Source organism: Ciconia boyciana, chromosome 1, assembly GCF_034638445.1.
Source record: "Ciconia boyciana chromosome 1, ASM3463844v1, whole genome shotgun sequence".
Classification (NCBI taxonomy): Eukaryota; Metazoa; Chordata; class Aves; order Ciconiiformes; family Ciconiidae; genus Ciconia; species Ciconia boyciana.
In genome coordinates this window covers 59,174,034-59,188,688 of record NC_132934.1, presented here as the reverse complement: position 1 = coordinate 59,188,688, position 14,655 = coordinate 59,174,034, and the positions used below count along the sequence as shown (strand labels likewise).

General features: G+C 47.4%; 1 protein-coding gene across 10 annotated transcripts in view; it reads right to left on the bottom strand.

Moving 5' to 3' along the window:
• Nucleotides 1-14,418, bottom strand: part of RBFOX2 (RNA binding fox-1 homolog 2) — a 174,742-nt gene extending 160,324 nt beyond the window's left edge. For 6 of the 10 annotated variants that reach the window (XR_012043778.1, XM_072870007.1, XM_072870016.1 and 3 more), the window contains exon 1: nt 13,919-14,416. Coding sequence is in view for 9 of the 10 variants with exons in the window: in XM_072870007.1 (XP_072726108.1) it covers nt 13,919-14,134 (216 nt within the window). In the remaining variant the exon portion in view is untranslated. Of the gene's footprint in view, nt 1-13,918 lie in introns of all 10 variants that reach the window. The other 4 variants (XM_072870025.1, XM_072870129.1, XM_072870052.1 and 1 more) reach the window with 3 other exon arrangements.
• Between the last annotated feature and the right edge of the window lie 237 nt (nt 14,419-14,655).

Genomic DNA, 14,655 nt, shown 5'->3' with positions numbered 1-14,655 from the left:
CTGTGGATACATTAGTCTCTGGCTAGCGCATACATGACAAAAAAACTCACGCTACCTCACTCGAGTGACTGAGCCACACTGGAAGTGGTGGAGGAAAAGGACTTCTGGGAACCTTCTCTATTCCCTTCATCTGACATCTGAGCTGTGCTGTGAACCTCTCCCGCAAGCAATAACACTACTTCATTTTGCTGTACATTCTTCCTTTCCAAGCAGCATGTGAAAATGATGCTCCATCCTTGCCAGATTCATTGCTGCCCAGGGGGTTAAATACAGCAGCAATGAATTGACCAGTCTTGTTAATTTAATTCAGCTACATGGGAAATCTGTAAACATAAGCAGAAGCCATGACAATACTATCAGAGGGCTCTGAACACAGCATTGTATAATTTGCTTTTGGTTATCGCTGCTAACCGTGCAAGGAAGAGGAAATTTTCCTACCGGACATTTTACATTTTTACTGTTTAAGCTCTTCCAGGTAAGAACAAAGTTTCCTACAGGCACATCATTTTTTTTACCCTGCCAATTAGCTTCATGCATAACATGCTGAATTAGCATTTGACAAGGCGCACTTCCAGCAACTCCAACCCAGGACTAATTTAACAGTAGCTGGAGGTTAAAGTCTCCCTGAGTTACCGGGGAAGGCAGCACCACCTGCCCTGGCTCCTCTGGAACAGAGCAGCCTTCAGGAGAAAAGTGGTACCACGTCCCATCCTCCCTTCCCACTGCAATCTTAATTCCATGGTGCATCCATTTGAACGCAGCCCATACAAAATTCATTGTAGTTTTTTCTAGCAACTTCATGGAGATAGTTGCCTCCATGACCATGCAGTAACCATCTGTAGATAAGCAGATTGTCCGGAGAGTGAAGCTAACCATCCAACAGCCTCCACAACCCAGGAAAATCCATACAAGACAGAAAAATACTTACCTAGGAATTAAAGTTGAAAAGTGACCTATTAAGTTTTCCACTACTTAATGTGACTATATTCATCATCAAAATCCTGCCCAAGTCAGAGGCAGAGAAAGCCTCACAATGGTAGGAATTCACCCTTGGAAGGGGAACAATGCCACATGTTTACTCCTGCCCAAAGGGCCCAGAGATTCAGGGATTGTCTTTAAAATCCTATTCTGGAAACAAAAGTAAAAATTGCTAATCCCAGAACCAAACAGACAGATCTACAAACCTCTGAATCTTAACTGCAAACTCCCAAGAATTCAGGCGTCAAGAAATTGGTGACCTAGAATAAGAAACTGCTCAGAAGAATGGACATAAAAATTGTATTTCACACAAACCCTGAGGATCAAGTAAACCACACAAGCCAAACAAAACACTTGATACTATTGTGCCATCAAGGCTGGTCAGTTTGTACACTGTACTACACCTTTTCCAGATTATTTGCATCATCTCTTTATCAAGCACCAAATCCAAGAGAAGCAACCCCACATAATACCTTACAATAGATACGGGAGCCCAAGCATGGAGTTTTTATGCTTATTTAGAGACAGACATAGACTACAGAGTTCATAGAGGAGCTTCCTAATGCCTTGTCAGCAACAGAGACAGAACAGTTAAGACCAGACATCTTGGAAAATTTCAGTGCACACAGAAGTCAAAAACACCCATCTCCTGCTACATCTCCCAAGGATGGTCAGGGACAGGCACTGCTTTGGGCATACTGTCACCACGCTCATGTCATAGCCAGAGGGTTCCTTGCTCTGAGGGGACAGGACCATTTTCCCCAATTTGCCTGCAACTGCCACACCAACAAATACTAAAAACCAACAGAAACAGGAACATTTTTATTATAGGATGAACCAGACCTAGTGAAGCACTATCCATTCCCCATCTACATGTTAAAATATGCAGACTGGCTAGTCTTTTCCCTATACATATAGATGCCTCAGATTTTCAGATGCCAGCATGATAAGGAAGGAGAACCAGATCACCAAAGGTGAAAAATAGCAGCTGGTATGGAAAGGATGGAACAAACACAGAAAGGATGAACAAATGCTATATCGAATGCTGCACTGCAAAGCAAGCCAATCTCCCTATCAAACTCCAACAGAGCTGCCAAACCCTGCCCCACGAAGCTACCAAGACTGTAAGCTACTTCTATGGTAAATGCCTGCAGTAATCCTGAGTTCCAAAAATGAAACAAACGCCAAGCTCAAAAAAAAAAAAAAAAAAAACCAACAACACCCAACACAAAAACTATCTTCCTGTTTTCACTGGAAAGGTCATGCCTATTTAAGGAAACCTTCCCAAGCAACATGGACGTGCTCCATCTACATCCATCAACTAACAGCCCAGAGTTAAGTGTAATCACTCATCAAAAAATTCCTAGTCCTTAAAGGAGTCATGGTCTACACTGCGAATCCAACCCATGCTCCTCCTGGCATGCAAAGCAGTCACAAATACCTGATACCACTCAAGATGAAAACATCAACTCATTGACCAGCAGAGGAGGAATCCTTACTCACCCCTTTAAGTATTAAATAATAGGAGGAAAACACACACAAAAAAAGTGTCACAGCACCTCCATCTATTCTAGTCAGCACCTTCCCAATGGGAAACACCCACTCCCAGGAGAACCTATACATTGGTCAGAGTCTGGCAGAAAGAGATACGCTCAGATATGTTCTCAACCCCATAGACAGAGAGGCTTCAGGAGAGAACATGAAGCATCAAGAATTCTTAGTGGTGCTAATTTGTGATTTATTAACAGAGAAAAGTTATTTTTCTGAATCTGCAGTATTTGGCACCGACCGCATGATGCTCCTGTTGAAAGAAGACAGAAGAGATCGGGCAAGATGGTGAAATGCAGCAAGTCTTTTCTGGAAGGATGCAATCAGTGGACAAAGGCACACACAAAAAAACAGGCCTAATTATAAGCATTATTTCAATTTCCTGGCATAGCCACACACAGACATTATATATATAAACACATATATCAGATAATTGGTCAGACAACACATACACAAATGCCAGTCTGTCTCATTCACCACATCCAAGTCCATCACAACAGTCCAGCTCCTGGACAAGACTAACTCACAGGTCAGAAGTGGGCACTGGAAGAAGGGATGGGCAGATGGAAACACTACAAAGAGTTAAGTCCCACTGTAACCCTCTTTATTTGAAAAAATCAAAATCCACAGTTGGTCCATTTCCTTTTTTCTTGCCCTTTCTCTCATCTGAAGCTTTCTCCGGCCCATGGTTGATGTTTAACCATCACCCAGACAGCACTGTTCACAAATGCTGCTATCACCTCCTGCTGAATCCATCCCACCCTGGCAAACAATGGCCTTGCCTCCACTGTTTGTGACTGTGACTTCTCAGCCCAGCTCTCACAACATGAGGCACCTGGCATGCAGACCACCACTCTTAGGGAAATCTAACTAGCCCAGCAAGTAGGAAGTTTCCAAGAAGTGCTTAGGTATAAGCATATAGAGAAAAAGCTGTTAGATCCAGCTGGTGACATTAGCAGATGTCAGGTCTCCACTGGATTCATGTGAGCACTGGAGAGGCCTCCAGTCTCATCTCCTCCCCTCACTTCAAGGCAAAAAGAGTTCCTAAAACACACGCCAAGGCACAAAGAAGGCATTGCCAGGTTGGTCTTTATCTCCTCTTGGGAAAAAGCAGTGGGATGGAGTGTTTTTTCCTCCCCTACAGCTTTATACTACTTCCAGTGTTGTAGTCTGACAATCCTGGCAACAAGATAGGGCATCCAGTCCAAAATCCTGATCTTGTTCTCCAGGGCTCTCTGCAGATGACAGAGACCCAGCCATACAGCACGTTTCTGGTCCCCCCTTTTCTCAGCGCTGTACTCAGCTAAGAAGAGAACAGAACTGAACACCCATGCAGAAGCAATAAAAAGGCGGCAGTGATGAGATGCATCAGGGACACGTTATTCAACAAATAAAAGGAAGCAGATACCAAGTCTACAATCACCCAAGTACTTTTCACCCAAGACACCTGAATCCCAAGTAGCAGGATTGTTTTGCAGCCCAAATGTGTCACAAAGCCTCCCCAGCAAAATGTGCCTTAACTTGCCTCCCTTTCCTCCTCGCTAACCCCGCAAGCACCCATGCTGAGACTTGTGTCCCCAGGAAGGGGGAGACTTGCCGGTCCCCCACGCAGCCAGCACAGAGAGCAGGTCAGGAGCCGGTTCCTGCCTTTGCTGTCCACACAGCAGCCTTCTGCTTGCTAACAGACTGAAACATGCTTTTAACTCAAAAGGCAAGGTAGCTACATTCTCTCCTAAAATAGAATTTAATTTGCAAAAGTCAAGGGCTGTGGATTAAAAAAACACCAGTTACAGCTACTCATGCGACTTCCACTCTGTTTCCTCATGTGCAGGGATGTTACAACAAATCAGGCTTACGTGCTACTTTTTCCTGACTCCCACTTCATTCAAGCCTAGGAAGCGCTGTGTTCTGAGCAGGAAAAACAGCTGCAGAAACCAAAAGGTATGTGGTCTTGTAGTTAAAGACAATCAATATCCCTTCTACTTAAAAAGTTAGATTTCAAACCTCATCTTCCAAGTAAAGTTTCGCTACGATGATGACCAAGTTACTTAATTCAAGCTTTTCCGCTGTTTTTTAAGATGAAGACATCACTTTTTATTTGCCCAACATGACACACTTAAGGATCAGCCTGTGGAAGTGGTAGGTATTCATGTATAGAGTGGAAGCTGTAGAGAGCTGTAGATCAAGGATTTAAACATTACCAAAACCCCACCAGCTACAGTAAAAAATACAAATAAAAAAATAAATCAGGTTGCAAGTGTCAATAGGATTTTTGCAAAACTGGTCTTATTACCAGCACCTCAATTCCCCATTTCTACAATAAAAGATAATATACCTTTTCTACCTCTCGGGAAAACTGCAAAAACAAGATCATTAGTATCTGTGAAGCACCCACACTACAGTGGTGAGTACCATAGAAGAGACCATTAAAAATTAATAGTTCTGTATTCAGTGCAAGGTTCGGATTATCTGCAGTAAATTCGGTCTGGGGTCACACATGAGATGAAAAGGAAGAAATGAAATATTGAATAGCTCTTAGTCCAAAGCCTGACCTCGCACCCATTTTAACTGATAACAAAACTCCCGCTAGATTTAACTGTGCCTCAGTGAGCGTTATCCATTTGATGCACTTACAGAGATGAAGTCATCTCTAAAAACATAAAATGTACAACCACATAATTAAGACCTCACATGGTGCCTTCTTGTCACGTCCTCCTGCTGGGCACTTGCTGGGTACAAGCTCCAGCCCCTACCACACTGGATGCACCATGTATTAAATCTCCCTCAGTCGCAGCCCACTGCAAGCACTGGTTCTCACTCTGGCACGTTCTCTGTCTCCTCACCCCTTTGCATTGAAGAGACAGCACCCAGCAGCTTCAGACCACCCAGGACAAACACCAAATCCCACAGCACCGCCACAGTGTAACACACCTCTTCCTAAAACTGGAGCATTGACGGCATTCTGCATTTTCACACACTTCAACTTCCACTCCGGGACAAAACAAATAACAGGACAGGCAAGAGCTTCAGAAGTCAACTGACTTCTCCTGCAGGCTGCCCAAGAGACATTCAGATCTTGGCAAACCAGCAGAAGTGATGCGTACACTTTACTGCCTCAGTTTCCTCCATGATCTGGATCATTCCTGAGGCTGACACCACACAAACTCCTGCTTCCTGCCCTCGCACATCGCACCAGCCCCAGGACATCTGCCCATACCACGTGGCCAGCTTCCACCTCCTTCGGTATGCCCCACGGTTCAATCTGCTGTGGCAACACCACAGCCTAGGTTTCCTTCCCTGAATGAACCTTTTGGATCTTCCCAGGTTGTGTGGCTGGTCCCAGTCATGAGTAGAAGCAGCATCACTTAGAGAGAGTGGTCTTTAATTCCAGGAACCACCCCAGGTCACTCCAAAACTGAGCTTTGAGAAGAACTGGTGCCTACAGGCAAGGAGAAGCACCTACAAAACATACTCCATCCTGGTCCAGCTTTGCTCCAAGGCTACACAGGGCTTTTAACACAAAACAAGGACAGGAAAGAGGCCTCTGATGGACCTTCTCTCCAGGACAGGGGAGTACGAAGGGTAATGGAGAAGCCCTTTAATGCATGCACTTCCCCTCATTTCTTCTTCCCACAAAAAGGAAGCAAAGCCACAGAACAGAATAAAAAGAAAAACCTGAGCAGAGATAGCTCGGAAGCACCATCTCACAGCAGCTGCTCAGAGAGTCATGCCTGGCTATGCTGTCTGCAGAACCAGGGCCCCATGGAGAAGGCATCCAGCCCTGCAGCAGACTGCAGCAGAGCGCAGACTTCCCCCTGCCTTGCCCGCCTGAGGGGGACGAGCAGGCTGGAGGAAAGGCAACCTTCCCACCCTTCTCCGCGTAAGGGAATGGCAACCGCAAGCAGCAAATTATAGGCCTAGGATCCCAGTTACAGTCTCTCTTCAGCCCATGCAGCACTAAATCAAGGCTTTTAAGTGATGCCTTGGTGGGATTTTCTTTCCGGGCATCGCCCTCAACAGTGACAACCACCCCAAGCGTCTGCAAGAATCTCCTACAGAAATAGCAGGGGAAAAGCTGTGCAGAAAGCCTCAGCTAAAAGAGCACGCTCCGGTCCCTTGAAGAAACCTGAGCTGGATCCAGATCCCAGGGCTCAAAGGCCTCTGGGGAGAATATTTTGATATTTGCAACACACAGAAATGCCACATAAGGTTGCTTCTTTAGCCTCTCTATTAAAGGAAATTTAGCTACGTACAGCCAGAGGGTAAAAAGTGCTGACACATTGGGGGGGGTTTTCCCCCCTTAAATGGTGCAGGTTCTTCCTCATCTCTATGCTAATACTTGCATTATTGGTGAGGCAATTATGAGCAGATAAAACCCAAGAAAGACGTACAGAAAAAGCAACAATTGCTTCTAGCTCACACTCTTTGAAGCAAGCATCCAATCTTCCCACCCAATGAACTCTCCTAGACAAAGGCAAACACAAGCAACAGCCCTGGAAAGGCACAGGCACTTCAAAAACACGGCAGACCAAATCCCACTGTCCTACCCAAGGGGTGCAAGTAAAAGATCTCATGACCTCTCTTCTAATCAGTATGAATCACAAGTACACCCTGCCCACGCTCCAAAGGTTAGGAGGTGGCAATGGTATAGCTGATTGAACACCAACTGAGCTGGCAGAAACTGCCAAAGTTTCCTGCTCTGCCCAAACAGATGCTGGATCCAGCTCAAGTTCAGCTGTTGCCCCTCATTAAACAAGGAGGCTTTTGTATACAACCTTTCCTACTTTGCGGCTACTTAAATACATCATATAATTGCTAAAGAGTTAGTGTCCCATTTCCTTCAGTCTAGCAAGAGAGCTGCTAGGGGTGATTTTGATAGATGCCGTATGTATGCGTGATAAGCCAAACGAGAGAGAGACGAGAACAGTTCACAAGCCTCTTCCCAAACACCCTGGAAATCCTCCAGAACCAAGAATGCAGGTTAGAAACTTCAACCTACAACAGGGCCATTCTCAGCAAAGCCCCGCAGACAGCAAAGCTTTCCTGCAGGAGAGGTGCCTGGCATGGCTCAGTGGGACAGCTCAGCAGAGCCCTGTGGGTCAGGACGGTGGCATGGTCCAAGCCTGGTGAGGACTGTTTTGTACAGCCCCTGCCATCGTTGGGCTTCGCTCCTACAGACACCTCAAATTCAGCCTGGAAAAAAGGAGGTGTGCTCAGGAAAGTGAAGCAGAGGGAGGGGGAAGCATGCTGGGGAAAATACATACGCATCTTTCAAACTAGCATTTCCCTGAATTTAGAAGAGATTGCTGGCAAAATTAAATTTACTGGAGAGCAAAGGGAGTTAAGGCCCAAAAGGCAGTCAAGCAGCTCTAATCCCTAAATGTCGGGATTATCTCATGACAGCTACACTCCAGCGTCCACTCAATACCACTGTAAAATGTAGATCAACAGAATGCTTCAATGAACTGGAACCCGTTACCTCTAATTGCTTCTCTCACTTCGCTTCTGCATATTCCTCTGATCCCTCAGCCGCCGCATTTCAAAAGTGTGCACACACACACCCCGAAGGTCAAGTAATATCTGAGATGGGCTAATTAAATAAGAGGTTTCCAGCTGACCAAAACACCTGCCCTCCTCTTTCACTTTGTATGAAAACTAAGGTTTGCCCCATGCCACGAGACAAGTCAGCAGCATTGAGCAATAGGTTTTAAAACATCATCAACTGATGCGACCCCTAACATTTTCCAAAGGGGCAGAGGTTCCTGTGCAGCAAACCAAAGGCTGCTAGCGACAGGCTTTATTTTTCCAAGCTAACAGGGGTATGCCCTTCAGCAGCATTCTCTAGGGAGCCGTGGACCACACACAGAATCCAGTTCAGGTCCGCCTCGACTTTAGGTTGGCTTCCCTACCACTAGTGCAAATGAAGCAGTTAGTTATTTTTTTTATTTTATTTTACTGCTGCCTCATTTGCATCTCCTGTGTTCTGGTATTCTTGCTGCCACCAGCCTCACCACAGCAGAGCCGCTGAAAACCCTCAGTGCAGCCACAATAAAGCAGGAAGCTAGCACAGCAACACAGCTGCTAAACCTTCAGTGGCCAGCAGTTCTTTGAGACAGTCTTGAAAACAGAGGTGTGAACCCCCGATGCAAAAGGGCAAGGTGGGAGCCCTGCTTGCTAGGTCACTGGGAGGAAAAGCTGACAGAGGGCATTTCACAGGACATGCCTGGGAGAGAGGCAGGCTGCTCCGAACTCAGCTAGGTGGGCAACCTTTTCAAAATGCAAGGGAGAGCGCAGGCTTTCTGCAAAATGCCAGCATGCTCATGTTTCTAAATGGGAATTCTGAAAAGGAAAAATAAAAAGCATATATCTACAGCTGGTACACGTATGCAGAAGGAAACCATCTCCAGTAGAGCCAGACCTCTGTTCGGCTTCCAACTTCACAACCGTGGCCATCACCTTTAAACACAAACCTCTGAAATCCAAAGAGAAATACCAACAGAGCCTGGAGGGGTACTAAAGCATCCAGAATACTTTACTTGGGCTTTCCATTTTCCTGAATATGGTCAGAAAAGAGCCAACATTAAAGTGCTCTCAACATCTCTAAAATCCAACTTCCAGTCTTTTGCCAAACGTTTTCTTTGAACTGGAGATTTTCTAAGTCCTCCCAGACTGTGTCAGGTCTAACTCATAACACTCAAATATTTTAAAAAACCAAAGGACAAAAGCAAACAGAGAAATAACAACAAACTTTAAGGTGATTCATTATGTCTCACCACATCAGCAATAGTCTGTCCAAACAGCATCCCAGGAAACCTCATCCTGGATCCAAGGCAGGGGTCAGCTTCTAAAAATTGGAACTTTACTTCTTTTCTAGAATAACTTGTATCCTCTGTATTGCTCTGCATCTCTTTACGAAGACAGCCATGCCATGAATAATAAGAGGGAGGAAAAAGCTAACCTGATTACACGGCTTTTCCACAATTTACTGGAACTAGATGTTCTCTTCTGGAAGATTTAAAAATACAGATTTCCATAGGGTCCCCCACAGCACAAGAGCTGTTACTCACTGGCCCATTCTCGAATGCAGTCCCAGTCAACCCTCTTTCTTGTAAAACCCAAACCTGTCTTTGGAAATTATCAGTAGATTGATTTCTTGCCCTCCTCTGGAGCACCACAAACAGGGCATAGTTTGAATGAGAACACTGGTTGTCGTGGAGCACCAGCAATGTCCCTGCTCTCCCCTTTCTCCGGCACGCTGCCGTTCAAAGTTTCCAGTCTTTGTGCTAGAAGGACTCAAGCTGCTAGAGCGTGTTACAGACCATCTTCTGGCTCGCAGTAGGAAGAGAAACCGCGGACCTCCTTGTGGAGTGAAGACTTATCGTCTATTATTTCATTATTTAGTCACAGGGGACTGATCTCAACACCACTAGTCATCTTTATGAACCCTATGCAAACATGCCTGAATGACAACACAAAGTCACCAGTCATCGCCGCCACTAAAAGTTTACATGGACTGGATAAGGCATAGACCACAGCTGCATTAACTGCCTTCCCTGACCAGTCGGCCATGCTCATGGTTGCAGAAGAGTAATTCCCCCAAATACTCAGGGATACTGAGCACACAAGTCATTCGTGAAAGAGGAACAAGGATCAGCTCTGTTCACACCTTGCATCTAATTCCAACTACGTATTACCCCTAGGTATAATTTTAATTCACTAACCAGCCTAGACCCCATTAAAAAGTTAAATCAAAATTCAGCGTGGGGATCGAATGAAGAGTTGATTAACTTATTCAAACCCATGCAAAGCAACAAGAAGATATTTTAATAACTTTCTTCAGTAGTGTAAGCTGGCTGGTACACCTCTAGCACCTCGATGGGGAAGACAAACAAGACACCCTGGAATAACACCCTTGTCTGCAGCTCTGAAGAGAAAGAAGGGACACTTCCCAGCTAGCCACAACATTTCTCGTCTTTTTTCTGTGAGGAACAGAGGAGGAGAGATTATTGCAAGGGTACTTTCTCTTCCATCTGTGCAGCAGTCAACCTCTTCTGACAAGCAGTAAATACAGCTGCATCAACAACTGCATTTCGGTGCAGTTTCACAAGTGACTTAAGCCAATATAACTTACTTTTTTTTTTTCCTCCCCCCTGTTAGGGACTATTTTTACCCAGATCAGCAAGCTGATCCAAATGATTCAACTCATCCAAGCCAGCAAACAGAGAACAAGCTAGTTCCTAGCTAGTATTTATACAGTTAAAAAGCAGCAGTACCTTTGGGGACCTTAACTTCCAAAGCTTACAAACATATCCAAATGCTTCCAGGAGACATTCCTGGCTGGTGGCGTTTGATTTTTGCCACTTATGGACCAGAGGGAGCTAAAAAGCACCAGTTTGTGCTGGACCTTTTCCTCCCACGCCACGATTAACTGAAATATGTCCCTGAAGCAGATACCAGCCATGATCCGATTTGTCCCAATCCCAACTCAAGCAGCTTTACACCACCCTCCTAACAAGATCAGCACTGGCCAAACACCATTTATCCGGCCTGATCAGAGATGGATTAGATAATGAAACCCTAACTGCATAAGCTGTCTGAGCATGCTGGTCTGAGACAGCGCAAAACAAGAAGCCCAGTAAATTTAAGGGCTACTTTAAGCTTTAAGGCACACTTTGCCCCAAGTTCTTAATAACTAGCTACTATCTTATCTTCCTATAGGCTAGTTTTCATACTTCATGTTAACAGACCCAAAAAAAGGTATTAGTTTTACAGTTGCGTTACTATTTTCTATAGCTAAATGATTTATTTCAGCATTACAAGCCATGTTCATATCCTGAACCATTGGTAGGTAGGGGTTATGCAAAGAAGAAACCGTGGTAAGCATGGCACCCCGGGATTCCTCGCTATCAGCCCAGAGACACGAGGTCACCAAGTTTACACAGCAACAGCCTGTGGCTCTGGAACAGGAAGTAGAAAATTGACAGGATCTGCAGGAAAAACAAGGTACAACAGTTGTTGGTGTTATTTCCAGTTTCCAGAAAGCCTTTAGTACATATGAGAGGGCAAGAAAAAAAGAAAAAAAAATTAAAAAAAAAAAATCAAAGAATAGGCTCTTTATTCCTCTTGTAAGCATTACGTACAGTTAAACATAGATAATTTACTAGAAAGAACCCGTTATTCTAAAATAAGGTACTTCAAAAAGAATACACTGTCTGAACAGAAATCCTCATGAAAGGCAATCTTGTGTTTTGACTTTTAGGTAAAAAGATATAAAATTTCCCAAACATTAAAGAACACATTTTTCCTAGCTCTGATATTTGGAAGTTTGGCTTCAAATTTGGTATTTCTTGCTTACAACCATGAAAAGATTCTCCAAATAAATAAACCATACTCTTTAACAGTAAAAAAAGTCAAGGGAAACTTCTGGACATAATGGTACGTGTGTGTGCATATATACACAAATACATGTTTATTTTCATCTTTTATATTCAAAAGATTGAAAAATCTGTTCCTTATATATGCATATGGAAAGATTAAAATTACGCTAAGCATACCAAGTAACTACAATATGGGGGTCCCAGTCTGAAGAATAGTTATACTGACTATAAACACACTTAACTTCAAAATTGGACTCTACTAGTTGCACTTCTCTACCTAATTTCTCCACAGTTTGCTAGCATTTGATACGGAAACAAAACCCAACTTTCTGGTAAGATCCACAATTAATCCCTGCTACCACTACCACCAGTGTGACACACTGCTGTGCATGCGCACTGTCATAGCCCCACGGTTGAATGCCATAATCTTAATATCTTGTACTACTCATTGAACAGATAACAAAATGCTTTCCTCGAGGTAAATACAGAGGAGAGCCTTTTATGTATACAGAAATTGTACTCCTTTGCAATAAAAAAAAAAAAAAATGTAAGACTGTTTTGTTAAACCAGTTCAAGTCCCTTCCTGGGCAATTTTCAGTTGATTTACCACTGGTTTACATCAACACCAACCAGTTTAACCACTAACTGCAGGTACACTGATGCATCTCTTGTAGCTGTGCAGGACCTGTGCCTCAGTTCAACTCTGAAGAGCTGGAAGAATTTCATGTCACCATGTTCACGCACTCATTCATAATTCCTAGCAAGACACGACATATAAGCACTCCTTCAATGCTGAGCATCTTTCTCCTTGCAATTATACACATTGTCTGAGTCACACTTGACACCTACATGTGGGACAAGATACTACTTCAAGGAATAAAAGAGCATGGCAAGGTTTTCGCTGGCCTTTGCAGGAGCACAAGCAGCAGCACTGGGGTGTGAAGCTCCAGCCCACGTTCAGCCCACACCATCACGCTGGGGAAAAAGTGATGTTGTGAGGTGGAGAGACCACCACAAAAGGCTGAACATCAAACAGAACCACAAACAACCCCCCTGCTGCAAGCTATTTAAAAAAAAAAAATCTTGAGCACACAAACTGGCGACAGCCTGGGAAATAAAATGGGAAGATCATTGGCCAGCATTTGGCATCTAGATGAGAAGCATGTTGGAGAGGACAGGATGCTCCCCTTGGAAACTATCAACAGTGCTTACCAACCCAAGCAAAGGTGAGAAGAGAAACAAGTTCAGATGATTAAATCCTGCTGCTTCCAAAGAGCTCCAATAGTCGTCACAAGAAACGGAAGCAAAAAAAGGCCAGTAAATTGCCATAATAAAACAACCCTGTGCAACACCCAGACAAAGGAAAGCAGAAATACCTTGGCAGCATCGCCCCACAAACACAAAAGCGAACGCACCTGGAAAGAGCAATGTTTTGGGGACGATCAAAACGCGCTGGGAGAAGACGACAGGAACGTAAGACCCTGCTGGCAGCCCCTGGGCCAAGCTGGAAGACGCCCACCCGACGCTTCACGACCCCGTTCTCCCTTCCCAGGCAGTCCCTGGGATTTCTCCCGACGGTTTACCAGACCCAAGGCGACGCGGGTAAACCACCGCCGGCCCCCAAAGCCCTGCCAGTGCCCCGTGCCCAGCCCCGCCATCCGCGGCCTCCCAAGGGCCCCCGGCGCGGCGGCGGGCGGAGAACGGCGCTGCCCGGAGCGCCGGACCCAGCGGCGGCTCCCTGAGGGCCGCGGCCCCGCGCCGCCACCGCCCCACGTGCTGGGCTGCGCCCCGGGAGCCGCCCGCCTCGGGCCGGGGAGCCCGGGCAGGAGACCCGCTCCCCCGCGCTGCTCCCGGCCGCTGCCGGCGGGGGAAAGGGCCGCACGCCCGTAAGCAACGCGCTGAATCCCGCAAACCGAAATTAAAGGCGGCCCGGCCCGGCCCGGCCGCCCCCCTCCCGCCGAGCGCCGGTGCGGGAGAGCCGGCGAGGGCCCGCCCGGCCCGGCCCTGCCCGCTACCTGCATGCCGCCGCCGTCGGCCTCCGCCTCCGTCCGCAGCCGCTTGCTGTGGCCGCCCTCGGCGCCGTCCCCACCGGGCATGGGCTGCTCCAGCTCCGGCTCCCGCTTCACGCCGCGGGCGGCCCCCCCACCGCCGCCGCCGCCGCCGCCACCGGCCAGGAGCTGCGGCTGTGGCTGCTGCTGCTGCTGCTGCGGGGGCTGGCCGCCCTCCGCCATCCGCGCCGCCGGAGCCCCGGCCGCCCCCCGCCGCGATCGCCCCGCTCTGTCACCGCGATGCCGGAGGAGGAGGAGAAGAAAGGAGGAGGAGGAGGGCGAGCCCCGCACCGCGACCAGAGCAGCGGGCGCGGCGGGCTCCGACCCACCGGAGCGCCTCGCTCACGGGCTCAGCGGCGGCTGAGGAGGGGCCGAAGCCCCTCGGCAATCTCCGGAAACGCCGGCCGGGCCGCCGGAGCCGCGCGACCCCCGCTCGGCAACCTTCGGCGGCGGCGGCGGGCGGGGCGGGGGCGGGGCGGGGGCGGGGCTCGGGGCGGGGCGGGGCGGGGCGGGGCCGCCGAGAGGCACAGGCTGCCCGTAGCCGCCGCCGCCGAGCCGCGTGGGGCGGCGGGAAATGGCCGCCCGCCTGCTCGGGCCTCCCGCTGCACCCGGAGCCCGCCTCAGGCGACGTCCGCCCAGCCCCTCACCCGGGCTGCCTCGTCCCCCGCGGCCTGGGCTGAGCCGAGCCGAGAGCGCGGCTCTGC